Raw genomic sequence first — 21,065 nt, 5'->3', positions numbered from 1 at the left:
TTATGTCATCTGTAAATAGTAACAGTTTTACTTCTTTCTTATCAAATTGGATTCCTTTTATTTTTGTCTTGTCTGATTGCTATGGCTAAGACTCCCAGTACTCTGTTGGATGAAAGTGGCAAGAGTGGACACTCTTGTCTTATTCCTGATCTTAAAGAAAAATCTTTCAGTTTTTCACCATTGAGTATGTTAGCTGTTGCTTTGTCATATATGGCTTTTATTATGTTGAGGTATGTTCCCTCTAAGTAATTTCTATTGTTGTGTTCTTCGATTCTGATTGATGTTTATTTTAATACTATCTATCCCTTTCTTCTGTTGAAGTCCTCACTGAGTTCATCCACTCTTCTCTAAAGTCTGGTAAACATCATCATGACCATTATTTTGAACTCTGTATCAGGTAGATTGCCTATCTCTATATCATTTAGTTCATTTTTTTTTAAGTTTTGCCTTATTCTTTCATTTGAAGCATATTCCTATCTCCTCATTTTGTTTGTGTTTATTTCTGTGAATTAAGCAGAACAGCTAACTCTACCAGTGTTGAAGGAGTAGCCTTGTGTAGGAATGTCCCCTGTGTAGATTACATGTGCCTGGCAACATTGGCTGGCTGGCTAGAGCTGGAATAGGCAGAGGTTGGTGGTTTCTGGGCACTTTGTCCAGGGTCACCCTGCTGAGATGGTTGGAGCTGTAGTAGGTATGAGCCAAAAGGTTCCAGGGGTTCTAACTCAGAGCCACCCTGGCAGGACAGATGAAAACGGGAGTAAAGACAGGCCAGGTACTCCTGTGATGCTCCATAGGGCCATGGTGACAGAACATCTGGAGCTAGTATGGGGGCTAGTATGAGTTCCAAGGTACTCCATACTGGGGCCACTTTGGCAAAACAGCTGAAAGTGGAACAAGCATGGCCCAGGTGGTCCTGGAATGCTCCAGGTTGGTGCCACCCTGGCAGTATAGATAGAGCTGAGGTGGATACAGGCTGGGTCCCTCCATGTAGGGGGTGCACTTGTGGGACCACTGCAGCTGAGGTGGGCATGGGCCAGTGGGCCTCAGGGTGTTCTATGCCACAGGCATAGTGGGATGCTGGTGGGATGGCAGGCCTCTTAGGGGAAATGGCTAGAGCCAGTGTGGGCTAGGAGCCAAGGTTCACTGAGGTGGTGGGCCAGCCAGAATGTCTGGGTGCTGCTCCCATCTGTGCTATCAACAGAGAGGAAACATAAGTGGTGCTCGCCAGTGCTGCCAAGCGCAGAGACAGTTCCAGAGGTTGCTCCCCAACATAGGTGGACCCTCTCGTACTAGTAAATGTGTTTCCTTACTTATAGTCTAATTGCCCTTGAAACCACTGGTTTTTTTTTGTTGTTGTTGTTTTGTTTTGTTTTGTTTTGTTTTTTTTGAGAGGAGGGGAGATGTTGCTTTGCCACAGATCTGGCAATCTGGGTCCCTCGGTGCTGTCCCTATCATAGTTCATGGCATCATGAGTGGGGTCCCCAACATTACTGTGTCTCCATTTCTCCTGCCATTATCTATGTGGTCCCTCTATCCTTCATTGTGCAGCAGCTGTTCCATCTGCCCTTGGTTGCTTCTTCAGCAAGAATTCTTCTGCATGTAGGTATAGATTCAGGGTGTCCATGGGAACAGGTGAGTTCAGGATTGTCCTATGCTGACACCTAAGACTCCTCCACCTGTAACAGCATTGTAAAGGTGACATTTCTGGCATATTCTGGTGACATTTCTTCTTTTGATTTTGGGGGACAGTTCCTGCCTCTTTGCAGATATACTGCTTTTCAAATTTTAAGCTATATGTTGTGTATTAAAGAACAGAGACTGAAGGAAATTAAAAGGTAGACCCATCTCTCACACCTTTTCCCATCAGGCAGCTATGCTGAGGGCCTGACCTCTTCACTAAATCAGATATTTAAACAGTTTCAGGTCCCCTTCTTGCTTCAAATATCTTGAAAGGGAAGTCTGTCCCCTACCTCCAGCAGGTCTTTGGGACTCAAATAGCAGAAAACCCAGGTTTCTAGCCTTGTCCTAATTCCAGTTTGGGTGACTTTATATCAGCTCCTTTCTCCCACCCACTTTCCCATATTTTGGCCTAGAATGGACTCAGACATGTTAACACACAGCTCTTAGGCCTGGAGTCCATGGCTGCTTCCCCAACATTGAGCACAGGTCAGAACAAGGGAGGGGGAGTGTGAGCTGCATGGATACATGCTGTATGAAGCCTGCAGAGGTTTCCCTGCAAATCCTTCAAATGACTCAGCAACTACCCCTTGAGTCCAGTGAAGGAGATCTCTTAGGTCCCAAAAAGCCTCCTCTTCAGACACTCTACCATTTAAAGCAAAAATGAGCTTTCCTCAGTGGATTCAGCTGAGAAGGAAACTTCTTCAGGGAACTGGAAGAATCTATACTTTGCATTTTAGACATCTGGGATCAAAGTGGCCTTGAAGAGTGACTTTGGATTTTGAAAGACTGACAAACCTGGGTTTCAGAAACTGATATTTGGCCATACATGCTAAGCATTGTAGTCCCTGCTGTCTAGAATTGTAAATGGTTGGCTTTAAATTGACTTAGAGCTCAGTGCTGTCTCTTGACCAGAGGGGCTGGTATGTCATCTTCCTAGGAGCATCAGCTCTTTGATTCTTTTAGCCAAAACACCCAATCACCTAGCTGGAAAGGGCTTCTCTGGCAGGAATGTCCAGCGTTAGAACTGGAACCTTACTGCCTACTCTCCTCACTCTCTGTCACACAGAGAATCTCCTACAGCACTATGAAGCCTGAGGAATGACTGCTGGTGCCACTGTGTCCAGGTCCCCTCCCACCACCACCACCACCACTTGTCAATCAATATGCCACATTTGGACCAACAGACAGACCAAGGGGTGAGAGACATTCTTAATCTTGAGCCTCAGGGACTATGCCAGTTTTATGAGACTACAGATAATGATGGCTGTCCTGTCCAACTGTGTTGTCGCAGGCTCTCCTGTAACATAGGCATCTTCTCACTCTATGCCATATTTGTGTTTTTATTTATAAGGCAGGTCCTAAATATTTTTTTCTTTAAAGATTTTATTCCTTTATTTGACAGAAAGAGACACAAAGAAAGAGGGAACACAGCAGGGGGGGATGGGAGAGGAAGAAGCAGGCTTCCCACAAAGCAGGGAGCCGGATGCAGGGATCATCTCCAGGACCGCAGGATCATGACCTGAGCCCAAGGCAGAAACCTAATGACTGAGCCACCCAAGTGCCCCAGACCCCAACTTTCCTAGATATGCACTTATTTAATAGTAGTTGAGGGTTAATCTTTTGAGCTTAAATAAGAAAATTTTTGAGTATTCAATCTAACAGCCTGACCATCTTAAAGCAGCAATCAAAAGAAACCTGTCAAATGAGAGCAAAATATAAAACTATAGAACTTAAAAGCATATGGGTGCTCACTGTAGAATTCTTGCCATTTTTTCTGCACTTTTGAAATCTTTCACAAGTTGTTCGAGGGGAAGGCGATGATCATTTCAATACTGCTCTTGAACTTTGACTTCCTATGGAAGTTTCACAGAGCCACTAGTGGGAAAACACATGTGTAACCATGTCTGAAAGTTTAGCATTCATAGATATAAAAAGAAAAAAATAACAAAGCCTTATTTTCTCTGAATAAAATTTAGAAAATAGACAAAAGAAAAATCTCTTATAAGCTCACTAAAGCAGCCATTAAAAACTTCCTCTATATTGTCTTTTCAATCCTGTTTGTGTATATTTAGTTTTGTGTTAATATGTTGTAAACCTTTTAAAACTTGTAACTTGTTTAATGGCTATGTGGTGTTCTACCATATTAAGTTTTATAAATGTACCATACAATAGTTCCCAAAACTAAATCACCTGGGAAAAAAAAATTTTTTTAAATACAGATTCTTAGAACCCACATACTAAATAAGAATTTCCAGGGATGTTAAGGAATCTGAATTTTTGAGGCTTACCCTGTGATTGCAATGCATTTAATTAACCTTCTTAATTAATTAGCACATACTTCATTTATTTAATTCACTCTTGTTGCATATGGAGCGATTTCCAAGCTTTTTACTATTGTAAACAATAATCACAATAATACCAATATCTGTAAGGACAGGTACCAATCTTCATACACAGACATTTATTTCCCCAGGATACTAGAGTGGTTTGTTTGTTTTTTTTAAAAAACCATTTAGTGATCATGGAATCGTAAATTAACTGCAGTTTTCAGTGCTCACCCCACCACAAGCAGGGAACTCCATGGAAGACTGGCAGTCCTCCCAGCTGACTTGACTACTTCAGAAGGGGTACACTGGGAGATAAAAAGTCCTAATAACCCTTAAAAAAGCAGCTCTCAAGAAGGGAGATGTCTGCCTCCCTCTGCTCACAATAATCACAAAGTTTCTCTCAAAAGGGCCCCCTTGAGACTACAGCACTGAAGTTGGCTCTTACTATCTTCTGCTGTCTCATGCTGCTCTTTTAAAGTTCATATTTGGTAGTTCACATGGTATGGGTCCCCAAGAGCAGTTTTTCAAGCTTACTCCCATAGACTCCTAACTATTCTCATGCATCTACAAGCGCAATACATTTAAATGTAATTCCATTTTGACGTTAATATACATACAAGGTTCACGTTCACCACGACAAGGCACATGATAGCCACTGAATTCCAGAGCCTGCAGTCCTATGTTGATGATCAAAATGGCTCAAGGTCACCACCCAAAAACAATTAAATCAATGTTTCCCAAACTAGGATCTGTGGACATAAAACCTCAGGGTTCCTAGACAATTCCTGCTCCCTTAAAAGGAGTTTATACCTTACTGGAAGTTTGACCCACTGTCTTAAAGTGGAGGGGCTATACTGCTCTCCTGACCCGCACTCCGCAGAAACGAAGGCTGCACCGTGCTGCACACCAGGTCACTTCGGAGACGTCTGCACTGGCCTCCCAGCCGCAATTCTTGACCTTTCCCCAGAACAATGGGCATCAGATCCTTGCCTTTTGACTTCCTGACAGAAACTAACATTCTGGGTCTCAAGAAAACGTTCAGACTATCAGACCCAACTCACAGTGATGGGAAAAGGGACGCTGGATATGGGAAGTGCCTTAAGCGAGGTCACACAGCTAGTTTAGCAGAAGGACAAAACTAGAGCCTAAGCCGTCCATGCCAACTTCAGGGCCTCGGCTACTCTGCAGAGACGGCTGATGAGTGACCCCATGGACCTCATTCCCACCATCTTTGTCCCACTTCCGTAGTCCCCCCGATACCCAAAGTCCCCGGAGTCCTCTTCGGGTCAACTGGCCCTGCTCTGCTCCAGCTCTTCACAAGCAGTCCACACGCCCGAACCACAACCCCGAGGTTTCTGGCCTTCCCGCGCCTACAGTACACGGGAGCTGAGAACGTCCCACGAAGCATAGACACCTTCCAGTCTAGCCGTGCCCATGGTGCAGCGGAGCCGCCACCCGGCGCATGCGCCACCTAGATCGGCGCGCGTCAGTGACGTCACAGAAGACGCCACCGCGCGCATGCGACTCCAGGTGAGAGTTGCAGCGTGTCAGTCTGGCGACTTAGCGTGGCGCGCGAGCTCGGGCACAATACCTCCCTCCAGCCCAAACTTTAACGAGAGTTTTGATGGCCGAGGGCTGCTGAGAAAAGTGAAGAGAGGTAAAGAGAGGGGCGCCTGCAGGAAACGTCATCAGAACGCACCGGAAGCGGCTGGAGGATGAAGAGTAAGCGAGGTTGATGGCCTGTGAGCCGGGGAGGGGTGGGATGTAAAGGGTCGGGAACTTGGTGCTGGTAGGTGGACCGGTTCGCAGCGGAGACCGACTGAAACTGCTAGGGGAATTGTCCCGCCTTGCATAAGGGAAACCGAGGCCCGGAGTCCCCGTTGGCCTGGCGCAGTCTCTGCGCTGAAGATTGATGTCAGAGCTGGCGGCAGGTCCCCTGGGGCCCGCTCAGTGTGCTAAAGGAGGGCCGAGGGCCTTGGGTCGACTTGGCCGCTGCCTGCCACCTGCTGACGGTGGTTAAGGCTCCGATCCTCTCTGCGACCTGGTTTCCCCTTTTGTGAGATGCTGATGGTGGTTCCTGCCCCGCCGGCTGTTCTGTGAACGTCCCTTGTCTGGTGGAAAGCGCTGGGAGCATACTGAGGAATGGTATTCCTCCCCGGACTTTGGGAGTTGAGAGGAGAAGAGTCGTGCCTAGGGAGGGAGCAAGCGCCCAGGGCAGTTATAAGCAGGGGAGTGTAGACACCGTTAAAATTGGTCTTTGGACCAGTATGTGCCTATCCACCACTGCCACTTCCTATCTCTGTAATCAAGTTATGTGTCTCAGCAAATCTGAGCTTCAGTTTTCTCATGTGCCTTATAGGAATAAAGATTGTTCAGAGAATATAATGAGATAAAATGTGTAGCTCTTAGCCAGGTGCATGTCAAGTAATGAGTGCTCAGTAACTGTTAGATGTGGATTGTTCCAGAAAAGACTTCCAAGTCTAATTGGAGCACCCGTGACAGGTGAAGCAAAGTCATTCCTGGGGTTGCTCTTTAGAAACAGATTTTAATGCCACTCTAGCATTTGAAGGAGAACCAGACTCTGTATATAATATAATAATATGATATGTATATAATATAATATACTGTGTATATTATATAATATAAACACTTTGGTTTGCTTGTTCAGATGTACTCAAGGAAGCACAAGCGAGCTGGGATGGAATTTACAGAGTGTCATGTGAACCAAATTTCTAGTCTTTTGACCCTTAAACCAGGCCTTTGTCTTAAACTTACTACATTTACACCTGCACTCTATCCCCAGAACCATGTTTTTCTTAACACACATGAAGTAAGAAACAGACATGTGGAGTTTTTAGAGGTCGAAAGCACATTGATCTATATATATTTTGAGCTTGAAGAAAGACCTACTGTGTTTTATCAGTGTAGGACACCATCTATTGTATGATACACCCCAATTTCATAGATATTGCAATGTGAAAAGTCTTTTTTTTTTTTAAACATCCTACAGCCAACAAAATGTAATATTTGCAACCATCTGCGTCCTGGGAAGCTCTGTGATACAACGTTATTATGAGTTACACAGACTTACAGAGCGACTGTTCAAGGCCCTAACCTGCGGTAGATTAAACCAGTCGGCTCCTCGTGTGGTCTATTGACCTGCAGGAGCATCTGAAACTTGTTAGAGATGCAGGGTCTGAGGGCGCCTGGGTAGCTCAGCAGGTTAACCCTATGCCTTCAGCTTAGGTCATGGTCCCAGGTTCCTGGGACGGAGCCCTGCATCAGATGCCCTGCTCAGTGGGGAGTTTCTTTCTCAGAAGCCCTACTCTGTGTGTGTGTGGGGGGGGGGGGGGGGGGGGGGGGGGGGGTGGTCTGCTTCTCTTTCTCTCTCTGACTCTCACCTTTGCTTGTATAGGCTCTCTCTTCTCTTTCTCTCAAGTGAATGAATTTTTTAAAAAGTCTTAAGAAAAAGAAAGAGATGCCAGATCTGGGAGTAGGACCCAAGTATCTACATATAATAAGAACCTAGAGTTTCCTACATAAATTAATATTTGAGAAGCATTGTTTTATATTTCTTTCTAAAGATTTATTTATTTAATTGAGAGAGAGAGAGAGTGAGAGCACTCACAGGGGTGGGGAAGAAGGAGAGAGAGATTCTCAAGCAGACTCGCCTGGAATGCAGAACCAGACACAGGGCTCAATCCCAGGACCCTGAGATCATGACTTGAGTTGAAATAAAGGGTTGGACACTCAACTAACTAAGCCACACAGGCATCCCGAGAAACACTGTTTGAAAGCACATTCTTGAAACTTAGGGTGGGTGACAAAAGGGTAGAATAAGAGGCATCCAGGAAAGCTTAGAAGTCTGTGCTCTCTGTAGCATTCCTGTCTTCTCCTACCTCTAAATAACCATAGTTAGTTTCATAGTTAGAAAAGTCATGAGTCTTATAGTCATGCCGAACCTGAATTGGTCATATCTTGTTTGTTTGAATCCCCCAGGTGTGATCTACCATGCCTTTTCTCAGAAAGAGGCCAAAGAGCTCGACGTTCAGGTACAATACATGGCAGGAAGTCTGGGAGCAGCAGAGGTGATGACAAGGATGGCTCGATCCCCTCACACTGCTTTAGATGTCCTTCCCATGTCTTACTCCTCATCCTTCCAGTAGATGTGTTGGGCTCCATTGAGATCTGCTGTTCTGATGGCCTGTTTCCAGATGCTGGCCTCTTTTTCCCTTGTTTGGTTAACTGGGACCTCTTGATCCTGTGTCCTCTCCCACTGTGTAGGGGATACTGGCTATGCCCACCTGATGAGCACTGTTATTTGGCTTTGTCACTGTGCCCCCTTCACTCTTGAAGAGGGCAGGCGATCACATTTCCTAAGTGGCATTTCTGTTATATCTGGATGCTGCCAACATGCTTTGTCAGTTTGGCAGAAGCTCCACTGGGGACTGAAAGACTGATACACTTTCATTTGGTTTCTTCATGAAGAAGGCCACTTAGGTACTTAAAAAAAGTAAGTAATTGCCATGTCATGGTAATAATAATGGCGATAACGAATCTTTAGTTAGTATCTAAGGTGCAAAGTCGAAGCTGACTGCCCTCCTGACTTGAGCTGCCTTGAAGGTCGAGTGTATCACATCATCCCTTCACCGCCTGCTTCTCCATAAGGAAGAGTGTGATTATTGACACATTAGCTTCCCAGGGTAAAAAGCCTGCTTAGTGCAGCAGGGGGTCAGGAAATCCCCAGCCAAGAGGCAGGACCTGCATAGACAGTGCTGCCTGGGCTGTGGCCGACCTAGGACGCAGGCAGCTGAATGAGGAGTAGACCAGTGGAACTCCCCACATGAGAGGCAGTGACATTTGGAGTTCTCTCAGGAATTTCACACTATTAGGGCAGTTCTTTTGCCCACATGTGCTAGGAGTCTGTGCTGAGTCACGGTCAAGTGCTGTTGTGCTCTTGGGAGAAAGTGAACCCAGGAGGCTGAGATGCACTGGTACTTCTTCCCCAAGTGCTGCGGGAACAGACTTAGCGAGTAGCCATGACACATCCATGGGGTCAAACCCAAGTAAAGGGGATTGCCACTTGGGCACCATGTCATTCCTGCTCCCCAAGGTGTGGCCCACCCTGGGGCATCAGGTGGTACTGTTTCGCCAAGTGTTAGGATAATCCCTTTGAGGCCATAGCTTGCCTTCATCTGGTCGTGACTGAATAAGTATTGTTAGCATACATTTCTCAAGCTTTCCACCCTGCCAAAGATCAGAGAAGCCTGTTCTTCCTAATGTGAAGGGTTTGGGGCTTTTTTCTTTGTAATCCCTTCACAATAACCTCAGAGATGTATAGTAGGAAGTTGAATTTTGATGTGGTTGTTTTGTGCAAATTGGTGTCCGAATTGGTATTTGAGGGTGCCTTTCACATCTGGACAGCTGTGGGGAGCTCATCTTCAACAGATGAGAAGCTGTGTGGGGCTCAGTCGGGAGACAGATGGGTCAGGGAAGGCATCTCATCTGCGGTGTCTAGGAGGGCCTGGGGCCTGGGGCTGCCCCCACCAGAACAGTGGGCGCTGTGCCACCCTGTCCCCATGCAGCTTCTGGGAGCCCAGCAGGCCGAGGCCTTCGTGAGGGCCTTCCTGAAGCGCAGCACACCCCACATGAGCCAGCAAGCCCGGGAGGACCAGCTGCAACGCAAGGCTGTGGTCCTGGAGTACGCCACTCGCCGGAAGCGCAAGGAGAAGAGAAAGAAATCCAAGGGCCTCTCTGCTAGGCAGAGGAGAGAGCTGCACCTCTTTGACATTAAGCCAGAGCAGCAGAGGTATGCCAGGGCCTTTCTCCCAAAGGCAGCTTCCTTCTCCTGGAGTGGGTGTCTTTGGGAGACCCAGTTCCCCTGAAGCTAAGAGAGCTTCTCCCACTGCAGCCACAAGGGGGCAGCCTCCCTTTACTAACTCAGGCTGGGTTTGCACTTGGCTTTCACAGCAAGGCACAGCCAGGCTCTTGCTCTTTGACTGTCTGGCTCCTGTCCTAGCCTTAACTAATGAGCCCCTACCGGAAGTGAGTCTGTTACCCATGACAACAGGCTGTTTGTCTTTCGGCCTTCCCAGAGAAAGAGGAACTGATGGATCTTACTATATACTCTTTATAGCTTTTACTAGCACTAGGCAGAATCATCCCCTGGGTTTATTGCCAAAGAACATGCTGCCCACATGTTTCATAAGTTTCTGAAAGGGACGCATCACTCTGGGAGGACGTGCTCTTCCCTCCAGCTGACACTGCATCCCTGCTTGGTCATGCTTCTGCACATGCTCGTCATCGGCCGGTTTGTAGATCTTGCTCCAAGAGCTGCAGCCAAATAGCCTCCCACAGACATAGTCAGTCACTGTGTCTGGGACCCCGCTTGCAAAGAGAGCTGCGCTGCAGGTGGAGGAAGGGGCCACTGCCTGCCCAGGTTTCCCTCGCTGGTGTCTACACAGGTAGAACCCACTTTGAGTTTGAGCCTGAGGTTTCTCAACAGTTTCCTATAACAGGTTCCCCATGAGGCACCAGGACCCATAATAATGACCCCAGAGGAAAGCCTCTGAGATTCTCTCCCTGGCATCCCACCACTGGCCTACCTTTCAGACACACCTGGTCCCTTACGTGGGGACGTGTATGGCAGCCTGCAGCTCCTGTCTGCTCCCCTCAGGGTTGGCTCCTGTAGCAGATGATCTCAGAGAGCAATGGTGAAGCAAGATATAAGTTTAGTTCGTGAAAAGCTGTCCAGATGAGCACATCCTGCCCCCTGGGCTGGTGTGGCAGAGACTTGGGCAGTGCTGCCCTGGGAGCACCCGGCTGCTCCCATCTGTGCAGGGTGCCTTGTGGTGTGAGGGGTCTGCTGGAGTGCTGGCCATCCAGGCTGCATGTAGCCAGCAGGAAGGATGTAGGGGCACCAGGAGGGTTCTAGCAGCAGAAACAGGTTCAGGAGGGGGACGCAGATGTCAGTCTGTTGGGTTATCTGCTGTGGAACTAGGATCTGCACCCAGTTCCCCATGACCTGGATAGGGCTCCTTGGCATCAGGCTGTGCTCTATGCCCTGTTGATGTCACAATCCCAAGCTCATGTCGCTTAATTCTTTACTTCTTTCTACCTTAGCCACAGATAGTCTTTTTCCCCCTTACATAAACTCTGGAAGCAGTACATCCGGGACCTGTGCGGTGGTCTCAAACCAGACACGTGAGTTGCATGCCTGCAGTCCTGCCCTTTGGGGCAGAACCCAAGGCTTACGATGACTGTGAATGCAGCCTTCAGAGCCAGCTGGCTGCAGAAGTTTGTAGACCTGTGTGCCCCTTCAGAACTCTCGCTCATGGTCAACACTGAGGCCTTCTGCTTACCTTCTAGGCAGCCGCACATGATTCAGAACAAGCTGTTGTATGCAGATCTTCACGGGGCTCTCGTTTCAGGTACCTTGCCTATGAGCCCACGGTCCCCCAAACACCCACAGCATCACTCAGCAGCGTGGCTCTGTGCCACAGGGCTAGACACACTCTTGTCACGTGGACGTTTCCAGATCACCAGCGTTGAAGGTGGGAGAGGACTAGCTACCCGAGCCAGTTCTGGCCACTTTTTGGATGCACTCTCAATGGCTTGTGTGCCTTTCCACACAGGGACCCCTGCTACTCTCCCACGGGGCACAGCAGCTGCTGGCACATGTCCTCAGCCCTGAGCAGAGAGTCCCTTTCATCCATTTCCCCAGCTTTCAGTCTCAGCTATGGACTCCCAGCTCCCAGTGTCATGTCCAGGGCAGACCTTCTCCTGAGCATCGTCATTCATCCAGCCGCCCTGCACACAGCTGGCCCCTGTCCAGCAGGCATCACGACCTGTCCATACCCAGAACTACTCCAGCCTGCTCACATAGCCCCTGCCCTGGTGTTCCCAGCTCCGATCATGGTACCAGTGTTTACCCTGGTTGTTCACCCAAAACCTGGGCGGTAACACCTTTCTTCTTCCCCGATCCATTAGCACATTCCATCTGCACGTCCTAGCTCCTGAATCCAAACCACCGCCATTGCCCCTGGATTCTGGTAGAAGCTGCCTAGCCCTCACCCTGCTGGCACACTGCTTCTTCCCAACCAGGCAGCCCAAGGGTAGGTTTTAGGCCAAAACTCAGGCCGTGTTTGTCTTCTGTTTCCTTACTGTGGTCTAAAAGGCCCCTCTGGCTCTATTGAGCACCAGGTCTAACCACATTGGCCTGCTTTCTGCTTCTCACACACTAGGCTTGGCCCCTCATCGGGCCTTTGCTGTTGCTCCTTCCCTCTGCCCAGAGTTCTGTGTGTCACAGACTGACTGCTTCTCAGTATTCAGGTTCCAACTCACACTTCACTTCCACCGAGGGCTTACCATCAACAACAGTGAACCTTCTCCCCATGACCTTGTGTATTTTCTTCATAACAATTACTATGATCAGAAAATGCAGTCATACTATGGAGTATTATGCCTCCATCAGAAAGGACGAATACCCAACTTTTGTAGCAACATGGACGGGACTGGAAGAGATGATGCTGAGTGAAATAAGTCAAGCAGAGAGAGTCAATTATCATAGGGTTTCACTTATTTGTGGAGCATAACAAATAGCATGGAGGACATGGGGAGATGGAGAGGAGAAGGGAGTTGAGGGAAATTGGAAGGGGAGGTGAACCATGAGAGACTATGGACTCTGAAAAACAATCTGAGGGTTTTGAAGGGGCAGGAGGTTGGGGGAACCAGGTGTTGGTTATTGGAGAGGGCATGGATTACATAGAGCACTGGGTGTGGTGCAAAAACAATTGTTACGCTGAAAATAAATTAAAAAATTTTAAAAATTGTATTAACAAAAATCATTGTATAACAAAAAATTATATTAATAAATATCATTGTATAATGAAAAAAAAAATGCAGTCGTCTGATGTGGCACACATTCCCTCCTACCATTAGAACATTAGCTCCTTGAGAGCAGAACCGAGAACAGTCTTGTTCACCCTCGCGCCCGGCACCGACCTCAGACGGTGCCAGGTACATGGCAGGTGCTTGGTGACTTGTCTGCAGGCTACATGGGACATGGGTCAGGAGAGCCAAGGGGCCGGCTGCCTGTGGTGGCAGTTCGCCTCAGTCACTGCTTCACCACCTGTAGCAAGATCCCATTCTGGCCAGAGTTTGGTGGGTCGTGGGAAGGATGTGATGCACTGGTGTTCCTTCAGATCCCATCACTGAGACTTGGGCCCATCCCAGCAACCTGTGGATCTTGGTGGTGCTGGACATACATGTGACCTCTTGGCTCCAGAGTCCTTCCCAAGACCCCTGTAGCTGCAGACCCTCCAAAGGACATCTTGTCAGAACAGCTGAGAGGCTACAGAGCCATAGGCAAGGGACAGGGACCCTGGACTCTCATCCAGCTTGGTCCCTGTCCAGCTGAGGAGCCCCCCACTCCCCACCGCCCCCACCTAGCTGGTTGTGGCTGCCCAGCACCCCCAAGGCTGAGGGTTTGAATGCCCTTTTCCTTTGCAGTCACGAAATCCAAATGCCTGTCCTATGTGGGTGTTACAGGAATCCTCCTACAGGAAACAGCACATTTTCAAAATCCTCACCGAAGAAGACCACCTGAAAGGTACGGAACTGTCTCAGGGTGTGTGGCCTGTGGCCTCCCTGGCTTTGTCGGCCCTTTCCTCGTGGCTTCAGTGAGTCCATTTGGCTTCCTCTGGTCAGCACAGATTGCAGATCCCAGCTGGTCCTGCATTCCACGTCTGCTGAGAGTGCCCCTGCCCTCATGGCTCTCCCCAGGGCATCTGGAGACTAGCCAGCAGCCGCAGCCAGATAGGACTTGGGGGAGGGCTTCTGGGCTGCGCATCCAGATACGAGGGTCTGTTTCTATGACTGAGATCTTCCCCTGCCCCAACCTCCTGCCCTGCCCCAAGGAGTGGAGATAAGCAGACCCTGAGGGGAGCTAGCTTAGTGCTTATCCCTGGGGTTCCAGGATCTGGCCCTTTCCGGTAACCCTTTGGGTTCCAGGAAAGCAGGTGCAGCCTCCCCTGCTGGGTGTGCCAGAGCTCCTTGTTCTGGCAGATGAGCCTAAGCATCTGGGCTGTCGACATTTCCACACCCCTTAACAGCAGATCTGAGATTGCAAAACCACAGTGGGAGGCTTTTGTTCCTTTATTTTGGAGTTTGTTTTTTCTTGCTGCTTCCTTCTGTTTTCTTGTATGTTCTTGTCTCATTTTAGACCTCAGAAAGTGGTGTCTGGGTGCCCTCACGGCATAAAGCCATGAGTCAGTCTGAAAACTATGCGGGGAGACCTGTTTTTTGCACTTTTTCTGGGAGTTTGGTTTAGAGCATTTGATCCTAAAAATTAGTGTTGAGTTATATCCAAATCTGAATACATCAATCTTAGGGCAGAAAAACACCCTGTTGTCCTGGTGCTGCTGAGCTTTGTGGACTCTCTGTTCTTTACTAGCTTACGTTCTAATGTCTAATGTAGACATTTTAGGAAGGTCTTGTGCTTCAGCGTGAGCTTAACCGTCAGGATGGTTTTTTTTTCCCCCTTGTCCTTTTTCTCTTGGTTGTTGTTGTTGTTGTTGTTGTTGTTTTTCCCAGTTATCCCCAAGCTGAACTGTGTGTTTGCAGTAGAAATTGATGGCTTCATTTCCTGCATTTATGGAAGCAAATTCCAGTTTTGGTCAAGTGAGCGATTTGCCAAAAAATTCAAAGCGAAGTGAACAGCTGACCTGTGAGCTCTCTGCTGCGGAGACAGCTGTTTGGGACCCCAAAAACGGGGACACCTGCATGCCCACCTTTCAGCGGAGACACGACTGGGTTGGTTCTGCTTCTAGATCACCCCAGCCCATTAACATCGGAGTTAAGAACAGTTCATCATCCGGGAAGAAATGTCCCTTACTGAGCAAAGTCAGGGAATGGAGGGGTGTCTGTTTCTAGATGATGATGGGTGTGCATTGCTCCCATGAGAGAAAATCCTGGCAGGATCGGCACAGGTTGACCTGACTGGTGGCATTATTAGGTTTTTATTATTTCTCTTTTATCCTTTTCTTTGTTTCCTGAGTGTTCTGTAATGAATCCATTGTTTATGTAATAATAAAGTACATGTGTCAGCGATAAGGGGGTCCTGCTGAAGGACCGAGCCCATGGCCCAGCCTGGCTGGAAGGGAGGTGGGCTGGAGGCTGTCCCTGGTAGGCAGTCCCACTTCTATAGTGTAGACAGCTGCCCTTAGGTGCCTGCTTCCCGAGGGCAGGGGCTTGGAGCATCTGACATGTTAGTTTAAGTCACGTCCCCTGTGGAACTCTTGGACCTAACTGCTGTTTCCAGAAAGCTGGAGAGTGAATGGTGAAGTCGCAGAGGGCCTTTGGGCTCACTGGCTCTGGAAAGTAGTATGGGGCCGGGGCCAGGATGCAGGATGCCAGGTAAGCTGGTGCTTGCAGTGGTCGTTCAGTACAGGGAGCTCCGACCTGCAGTTCCTTCTCATTGCCGTGGCTCTTGGGCTCCAGGGTGGGCTGAAGGGGAACAAGACTGTAGCTCTTCCCAAGCTCTCATGTCCTGAAGAGTCCGCAACAGGGTCCTCGCTGCGTGCTGCCGCCGGAAGCCTTGACTCTTCGGTCTGACTCAGCCTGTGTGCCTTGTGTCTACCAGGCATTAGGTGAGGCGCTCGCAGGCAGGCCCAAGTGGGGACAGGGCATGGGCGGGCTGGCTTCCACTGTGTGCTGGTTGGGAAGCCCCATGGCTCAGAAGGACGGATGGCCTGTTCCTTTGAGAAGTCAGCGTTTGCCAACCAACCAGGTGAGGGCAGAAACGTTGCTGGAAACCAACCAGCAGCGAGTCCATGAGGTTTTTTGTTTTGTTTTGTTTTGTTTTTGCTGCAGGAGAAGCAGCGGGTCCAGACACTTGGCTTTGTCCGTATGTCCCGCTGGGCCCCTGCACTGGAGGAGAAAGGCCGTGGGGAGGGACTGTAAACTCCAACTCTGATGGGAGAGCAGGAAGCCCTCACTCAGTGCCTCTGCACCTCCCAGAGGCTTGGGGTGCGCCCATGTCCATCTGTGTGGGGTCTGCGGCTCGTCAGGATGGTCCAGGGTCAGCTCAGATGCTCTCCCACTGCCACCATCACTGCCTGTGCTGCAGGTCTCAGGTCCCAGCCCCGCTGGGGACAGGGCAGCTGGCTGGCCACGGACGCCTGTGCTCTGACAGCCTGGGTTTGCCACATTGGGCTCAGCCTCAGGGCTCGCTACACAGGGCCTCACCACCTGAGAGGGCTGAGCTGGGATTTGAACCCATGATCTAGCTACCCAGCCATGCTTTTGACCACGGGGATGAGAGGACCCTGCTCTCAGTATGTAACGCGGTCCCCTCATCACCTGGGCTCCCACTGAGGAAGTCGCTGCCTTCCCCATAAAGTGGCTCGTTCTTCCGCCCATCCGAATGTGCCACGCGGGGCACAGCCTGGTGCCGCTCCTGCCCACCCCCCTGTAGGGAATTGGCAGCCAACGTGTAAATATACAACTGCTTCCAGAACCATTGGTGCCACTTGGTTTGTGAAATGTTTTTCAGGGTGCAGACTCAAGTTTCTCTGTGAGTGGCTGTTCATTAGTAGCCTTCTCTCCCCGCTTCCCCGAGGACACTTGACAAGAACGCTCATCTGCCATGAAGCTGCCACTGTGCCCGCCTGTTTCCAGGATGCCCTGTTGTCTCCACAGCCCACCTAGGGTCACTGGGTCCTATGCCCTGAGGACTGTGCCCCTGAGGTCCCAGGCTAGGCAGGACACTGGCTCTCAGTGAGCGTCCTAATGAGGCCACACCAGCTGCTCCCCAGAACCAGGCTGAGGCCTCCGGCGGTGGACCAGGGATAGCCACGTCCCCACAGCTGTGGCACAGGGCCGGTTGTGGAGGGTGCTGTGGTAGCCTGCAGTCCGGGCTCCTACCTCCACTGCCCCAGGAGCAGGACCCCAGTAGAGCTGTGGCACTGGAGATGTAGGCCTGTGGGAGACAGCTACGTCAGCCTCACTTGTTGGTCTCACGCACTGGAGGAACCAGAGAGGCCCACGGAGCAGCAGAATGGTGACCACCTGGGGACGGGACTCAGGAGCCGCAAGGCCATGACGCATCAGCCCAGGCACCCACTGTTCTCCAAAAAGTGAGTGGGCCCGTGGGCCCTTTACGTTCCCTGGAGTTGACTGCGTGTGGGGAACTGAGACTTCCTGCAGGGACAGAGGACAGGCACCTCCAGGGGAGGAAAAGGACGAAGCACCTGGAGGAGGAAGCGAGGGCAGCACGGGTCATGGCCCCTGCGTTAGCTGGGGCTGCCCTAACCAAACTGCAGACGGGCAGTGTAAACAGAACATCCTTCCCCACCGCTGCAGAGGCTGCAAGTCCGAGTTTAAGGTGCCCTCCTGGCTGGGGTCTGGTGAGAGCCTTCTCCTTGGCCCCTTCTTGCTGTGTCCTCCTGTGGCCTTCCTCAGTGCACACCTGCAGGGAAGGTGGTGTCTCTTCCTCCTCTGACTGGGACACCCGTCCTGTAGGTTAGGGTTCCACTGTATGACTCATTTCACCGTGATTGCCCCCTTAAAGGTTCTGTTCTCAGTGCGGTTACACTGGGGATGAGGGCTTTGACAGAATTTGTGGGGACATGATTCAGTCCAGAACAGTGGTGGAGCTGCCCAACCAGAACAGGAGCCCCTAGCAGAGCCCCTGAGAAAGGCTGCAGTAGCCAGCCTGGCTCCCGTCCTCAGACACTGGCCTGGCTGACCCCAGCCCTGCCTAGGTTGCTGGCACCACTAGCCGGTTCAGCTGGTCCAGCGGCTGGGCCCTGAGCTCCCCTCAACACTGGGTCCCATGACTGGCTCAGACAGGAGCTTAGGTCCAGCGGCCTCTCCACTGCCGGCTTCCCTCGCTTCTGCAAACCACTGAGCTCCTCCGTCACCCTCCCTTCAGGCACAGGGACAGTGGTGGGGGAGGAGACGCACACACGGGGCAGGGTGGACAGGGAGGCTCCCTGGAGGAGGGGGCTCAATCCAGGCTGCTGTGGGATGTGAAGAGGGACACTGAGGCTCAGGACCAGGCTGGCACTGTATGGAGTGCAGTCATGGAGGCCCCAGGACAACGCCTGCCCATGAGACTCAGGGCCAGCAGGAAGGAAGGTGGGAGCGGGTGGCAGAGCTCTGGCTACCGATCTCAAACCCATAGGAGGTGCTTCAGGTCCTGCCTGGTTCCGTGGGAGGGGAGAGGTGTTAGAGAAGTTGTAAGCCCCTGGGACGGGGCAAGGTGGGGAATCCTGCTGACCCGTTCGCCCAGTCCTGACATGCTTGGGGGCCTCCGTGTCATCAATTGGCAAGTGGGGCCATGAGACCAGATGAGGGTTTCCTGAAGGGGGATCCTGGGACTTCCAGCACATGCATCAGTGTCACCAGGACACCCGTTCGAAGCAGCCAGCTCCTGGGCTGCTGTCAGACTCCAGGGGCCTAGACGACTTCGTGGGTCTGTCAGACCCCAGCTGGCTCCTCCGGTCACTGAAGTGTGAGGATCGTGGATCCCAGATGGTGGCGCAAGTGTCTTCCAGCTCTGACACCTGGACTGTGATTTGAGATTTGGGACTCTCGGGATGGGGTTTTCCGGATGCTGGAAAAGATTTTCAGTGACAGATCTCTCAGGTTCTGAAGAGTAAACATGAACATTCCCCCAAAAAGCCATAAATTATGGTAAAAAGCTGTCTTTCTGGACAATGGCTTTCATTTTAATTTAGTTTGCGTTTCTTAGCTATAATGTCTAATTAAGACATCTGTTAAATGTCTATAATATTAAGTTGATGGGGGGTTCTAATAGTACTGTATTGGAATTGTCCATTTAATTAACCTCGTGGGCCTTTAATGGATGTCTTAAATAGACATCATTAACAAGAGTGCTAGACAAATTAAAATTAGAGTCAATAACATTCTTGGTAGTTTTTCCTGAGCTGTGAAGGACGAGTGTTGCTAAGTAGACAGACGCAAAGACGGGCTGCACAGAGGAGTGTGGGGGCTGGTGTCCCCAGCACGGCTGCAGCACGGACGAGGCCCCAGGTCGGGCTCAGCCGTTCTGTGTCCTGGCCTCCCCTTCGTGCACCTCCCACACACGGCGCTTGCTGAGCTGTCAGATCGAGCTCTGATGAGGAGAAGGTAGCGAGGGAGGAAGAGGGACCCAAATCCCGGGTCTCTGCATGCCCCGCATTGAGATGGAACAGACATGAGACAGGACAGACCAGGATGGGGCAGGCTGGGCTGGGCTGGGGGGTGGAGTGCGGTAAGAGGGGAGGAAGTGGCCCATTTTCCCCACCACTCCGCGGAGCAGTCTCCCTCGGGTGAACTACACTCCCAAACCCAGGGCTGGGTTCCCCATCTCCACATCCCAGGTGGCCTCTCAGGGCGGCTGACCGTTAACCACTGCCTCCCTCCTGAGGCACCTGTGTCCCCACACTCCCTGACAGTCCCCCCCCCCCCGGCCACTCCCTCTCTGTCCTTTATGGAACCTCCTCCTCCTCCTCCTCCGAGCTTCTAAATGTTGGAACGCCCTGATCTCCGTCCTTGGACTCCTCACCTTTCCCCTCAGTTGGTCCCACCCACAACCCCCACACACCTGACTCAGAAGATCGTGTTGGCAGCCCTGCTTCTCCCCCACCCCACTGCCGAATCTGGAGCTTTGTCGGCCTCCCCTAATTCCAGTGGGAGCTCCTTTGAGCTCACGGTGGCTCTGTTTTGATGGCTGATGTGTCCCCAGTGATCTAGAAGCACTCGCTGACCTGGAATGGGTGCTCAGTGAACATTCGCCGGGGGAGTGGAAACCACGGCTGGTTGACCAAACCCCTGGGAGTGTAACGGGCTCCTGACCTGAAGAGGCTGGGCAAGAATCAAGGACTCTCTCCCACGAGGACGCTCCGCTTCGACCCCATCTCCGTGAACAGCCTCTGTCTCTCCATTTAGGTCAGAAACGCAGGAGGCCTCCTACCCCTGCCTGGTGTTGGCGCCTGCCCCCAGCCGGTCTCTCACGAAGTGCTGGTGGCTCTCCCTTGTCTCCCCTGCGCCGGCTCTCACCCACCCTCCCACCACCCCTCGTGCCTTCCTGCCTCCACATGTGGCCCCACCACAGCTCAGGTGACCGTTGTGAAGCAGGACTCCAATTGTGTCACTCTTCTCCTCAAAACCTACAAGTGACTTCCCAGTACACTTAGAACTAAACCCAGTGTCTGACCAGGGTCATCAAGGGCCCCCCAGGACCTAAGCCCAGCCTGCCTCTCCCAGCTCCCCAGTGTCCTGCCCCCGTGCCTTCTCCACAGCGCTGTCCCTCTCAGACCACTCCCACCTTCCCGGGACCTGTGAGCACAAGGCAAGAGGGTGCGGTATTAATGGATGGTATTTAATGGATGTCTGCACTCAGACATCTGCTCTGCACTCAGCTCTGCACCGCTGGCCGGCCTCCCTCTCAGCGGTCCCCCAGCGGTCCCTTAGCATGTGACCTCACTTCACACTGGACACAGCGCTTGTCAGTAACCTTCCCTGCTGGGTCATTGTTTTCTTCCAGCAGAACATACGCGTCATGAACTCCAAGACTTGGCCTGGCTCGTCCACCCCTGCAACCCTTGTCCCTCAGTGCCCTTTAGAGCACTGCCCTCCATGTACTAAGTGTTCCGTTAAATACTTCTAGTCTGACAGCGAGCCGAGGGTGTGGCCCTAATGGTAGCTAAGGGTGGCCACACCCAGCCATGGTGACCCCCATCTGGCCCCTACAGAAGCCTTCCCCCACTGTGGCTTTCCACAGCAGAACAGCACCGTGTCCTGTGACCCCCAGGCCACCCCAGCCTTTCAGGCAGGCAGGTGCCCCAGACAGCAGCAGTTCCTGGACACCGTGTGGGTCCTTCTCGCATCCCAGCCAGGTGAGAGCTTACACACTGCGGGCAGCTGTGACCTGCAGCAGGCGTGGCAAAGCCCCTCTGTCATCTCCAACTTTACCCACTGGACCCAAGGTGCAGGGGGAGGCAGGCGGGGCTGGTGCTGGGCAACCCAGCCTGGAGTCTCTGAGTTCAATCA

General features: G+C 51.1%; 1 protein-coding gene and 1 pseudogene across 1 annotated transcript; both read left to right on the top strand.

The window, feature by feature from the left end:
* Positions 1-5,512: 5,512 nt before the first annotated feature.
* Positions 5,513-9,907, top strand: LOC132004918 (ribonuclease P protein subunit p29-like). The gene is made up of 3 exons (XM_059381559.1): positions 5,513-5,729; positions 8,007-8,059; positions 9,593-9,907. The coding sequence occupies exons 1-3, from the start codon at positions 5,723-5,725 to the stop codon at positions 9,890-9,892; spliced, it is 360 nt and encodes a 119-aa protein (XP_059237542.1). The 5' UTR covers positions 5,513-5,722; the 3' UTR covers positions 9,893-9,907.
* A 381-nt stretch (positions 9,908-10,288) lies between these two features.
* On the top strand, positions 10,289-14,737 carry LOC132004953 (ribonuclease P protein subunit p29-like; annotated as a pseudogene).
* Positions 14,738-21,065: the final 6,328 nt, after the last annotated feature.

Source organism: Mustela nigripes, chromosome 17 (genome assembly GCF_022355385.1).
Source record: "Mustela nigripes isolate SB6536 chromosome 17, MUSNIG.SB6536, whole genome shotgun sequence".
Lineage (NCBI taxonomy): Eukaryota > Metazoa > Chordata > Mammalia > Carnivora > Mustelidae > Mustela > Mustela nigripes.
The sequence above is the reverse complement of the archived record's forward strand: the minus strand, read 5'-3'. Positions and strand labels throughout refer to the sequence as shown.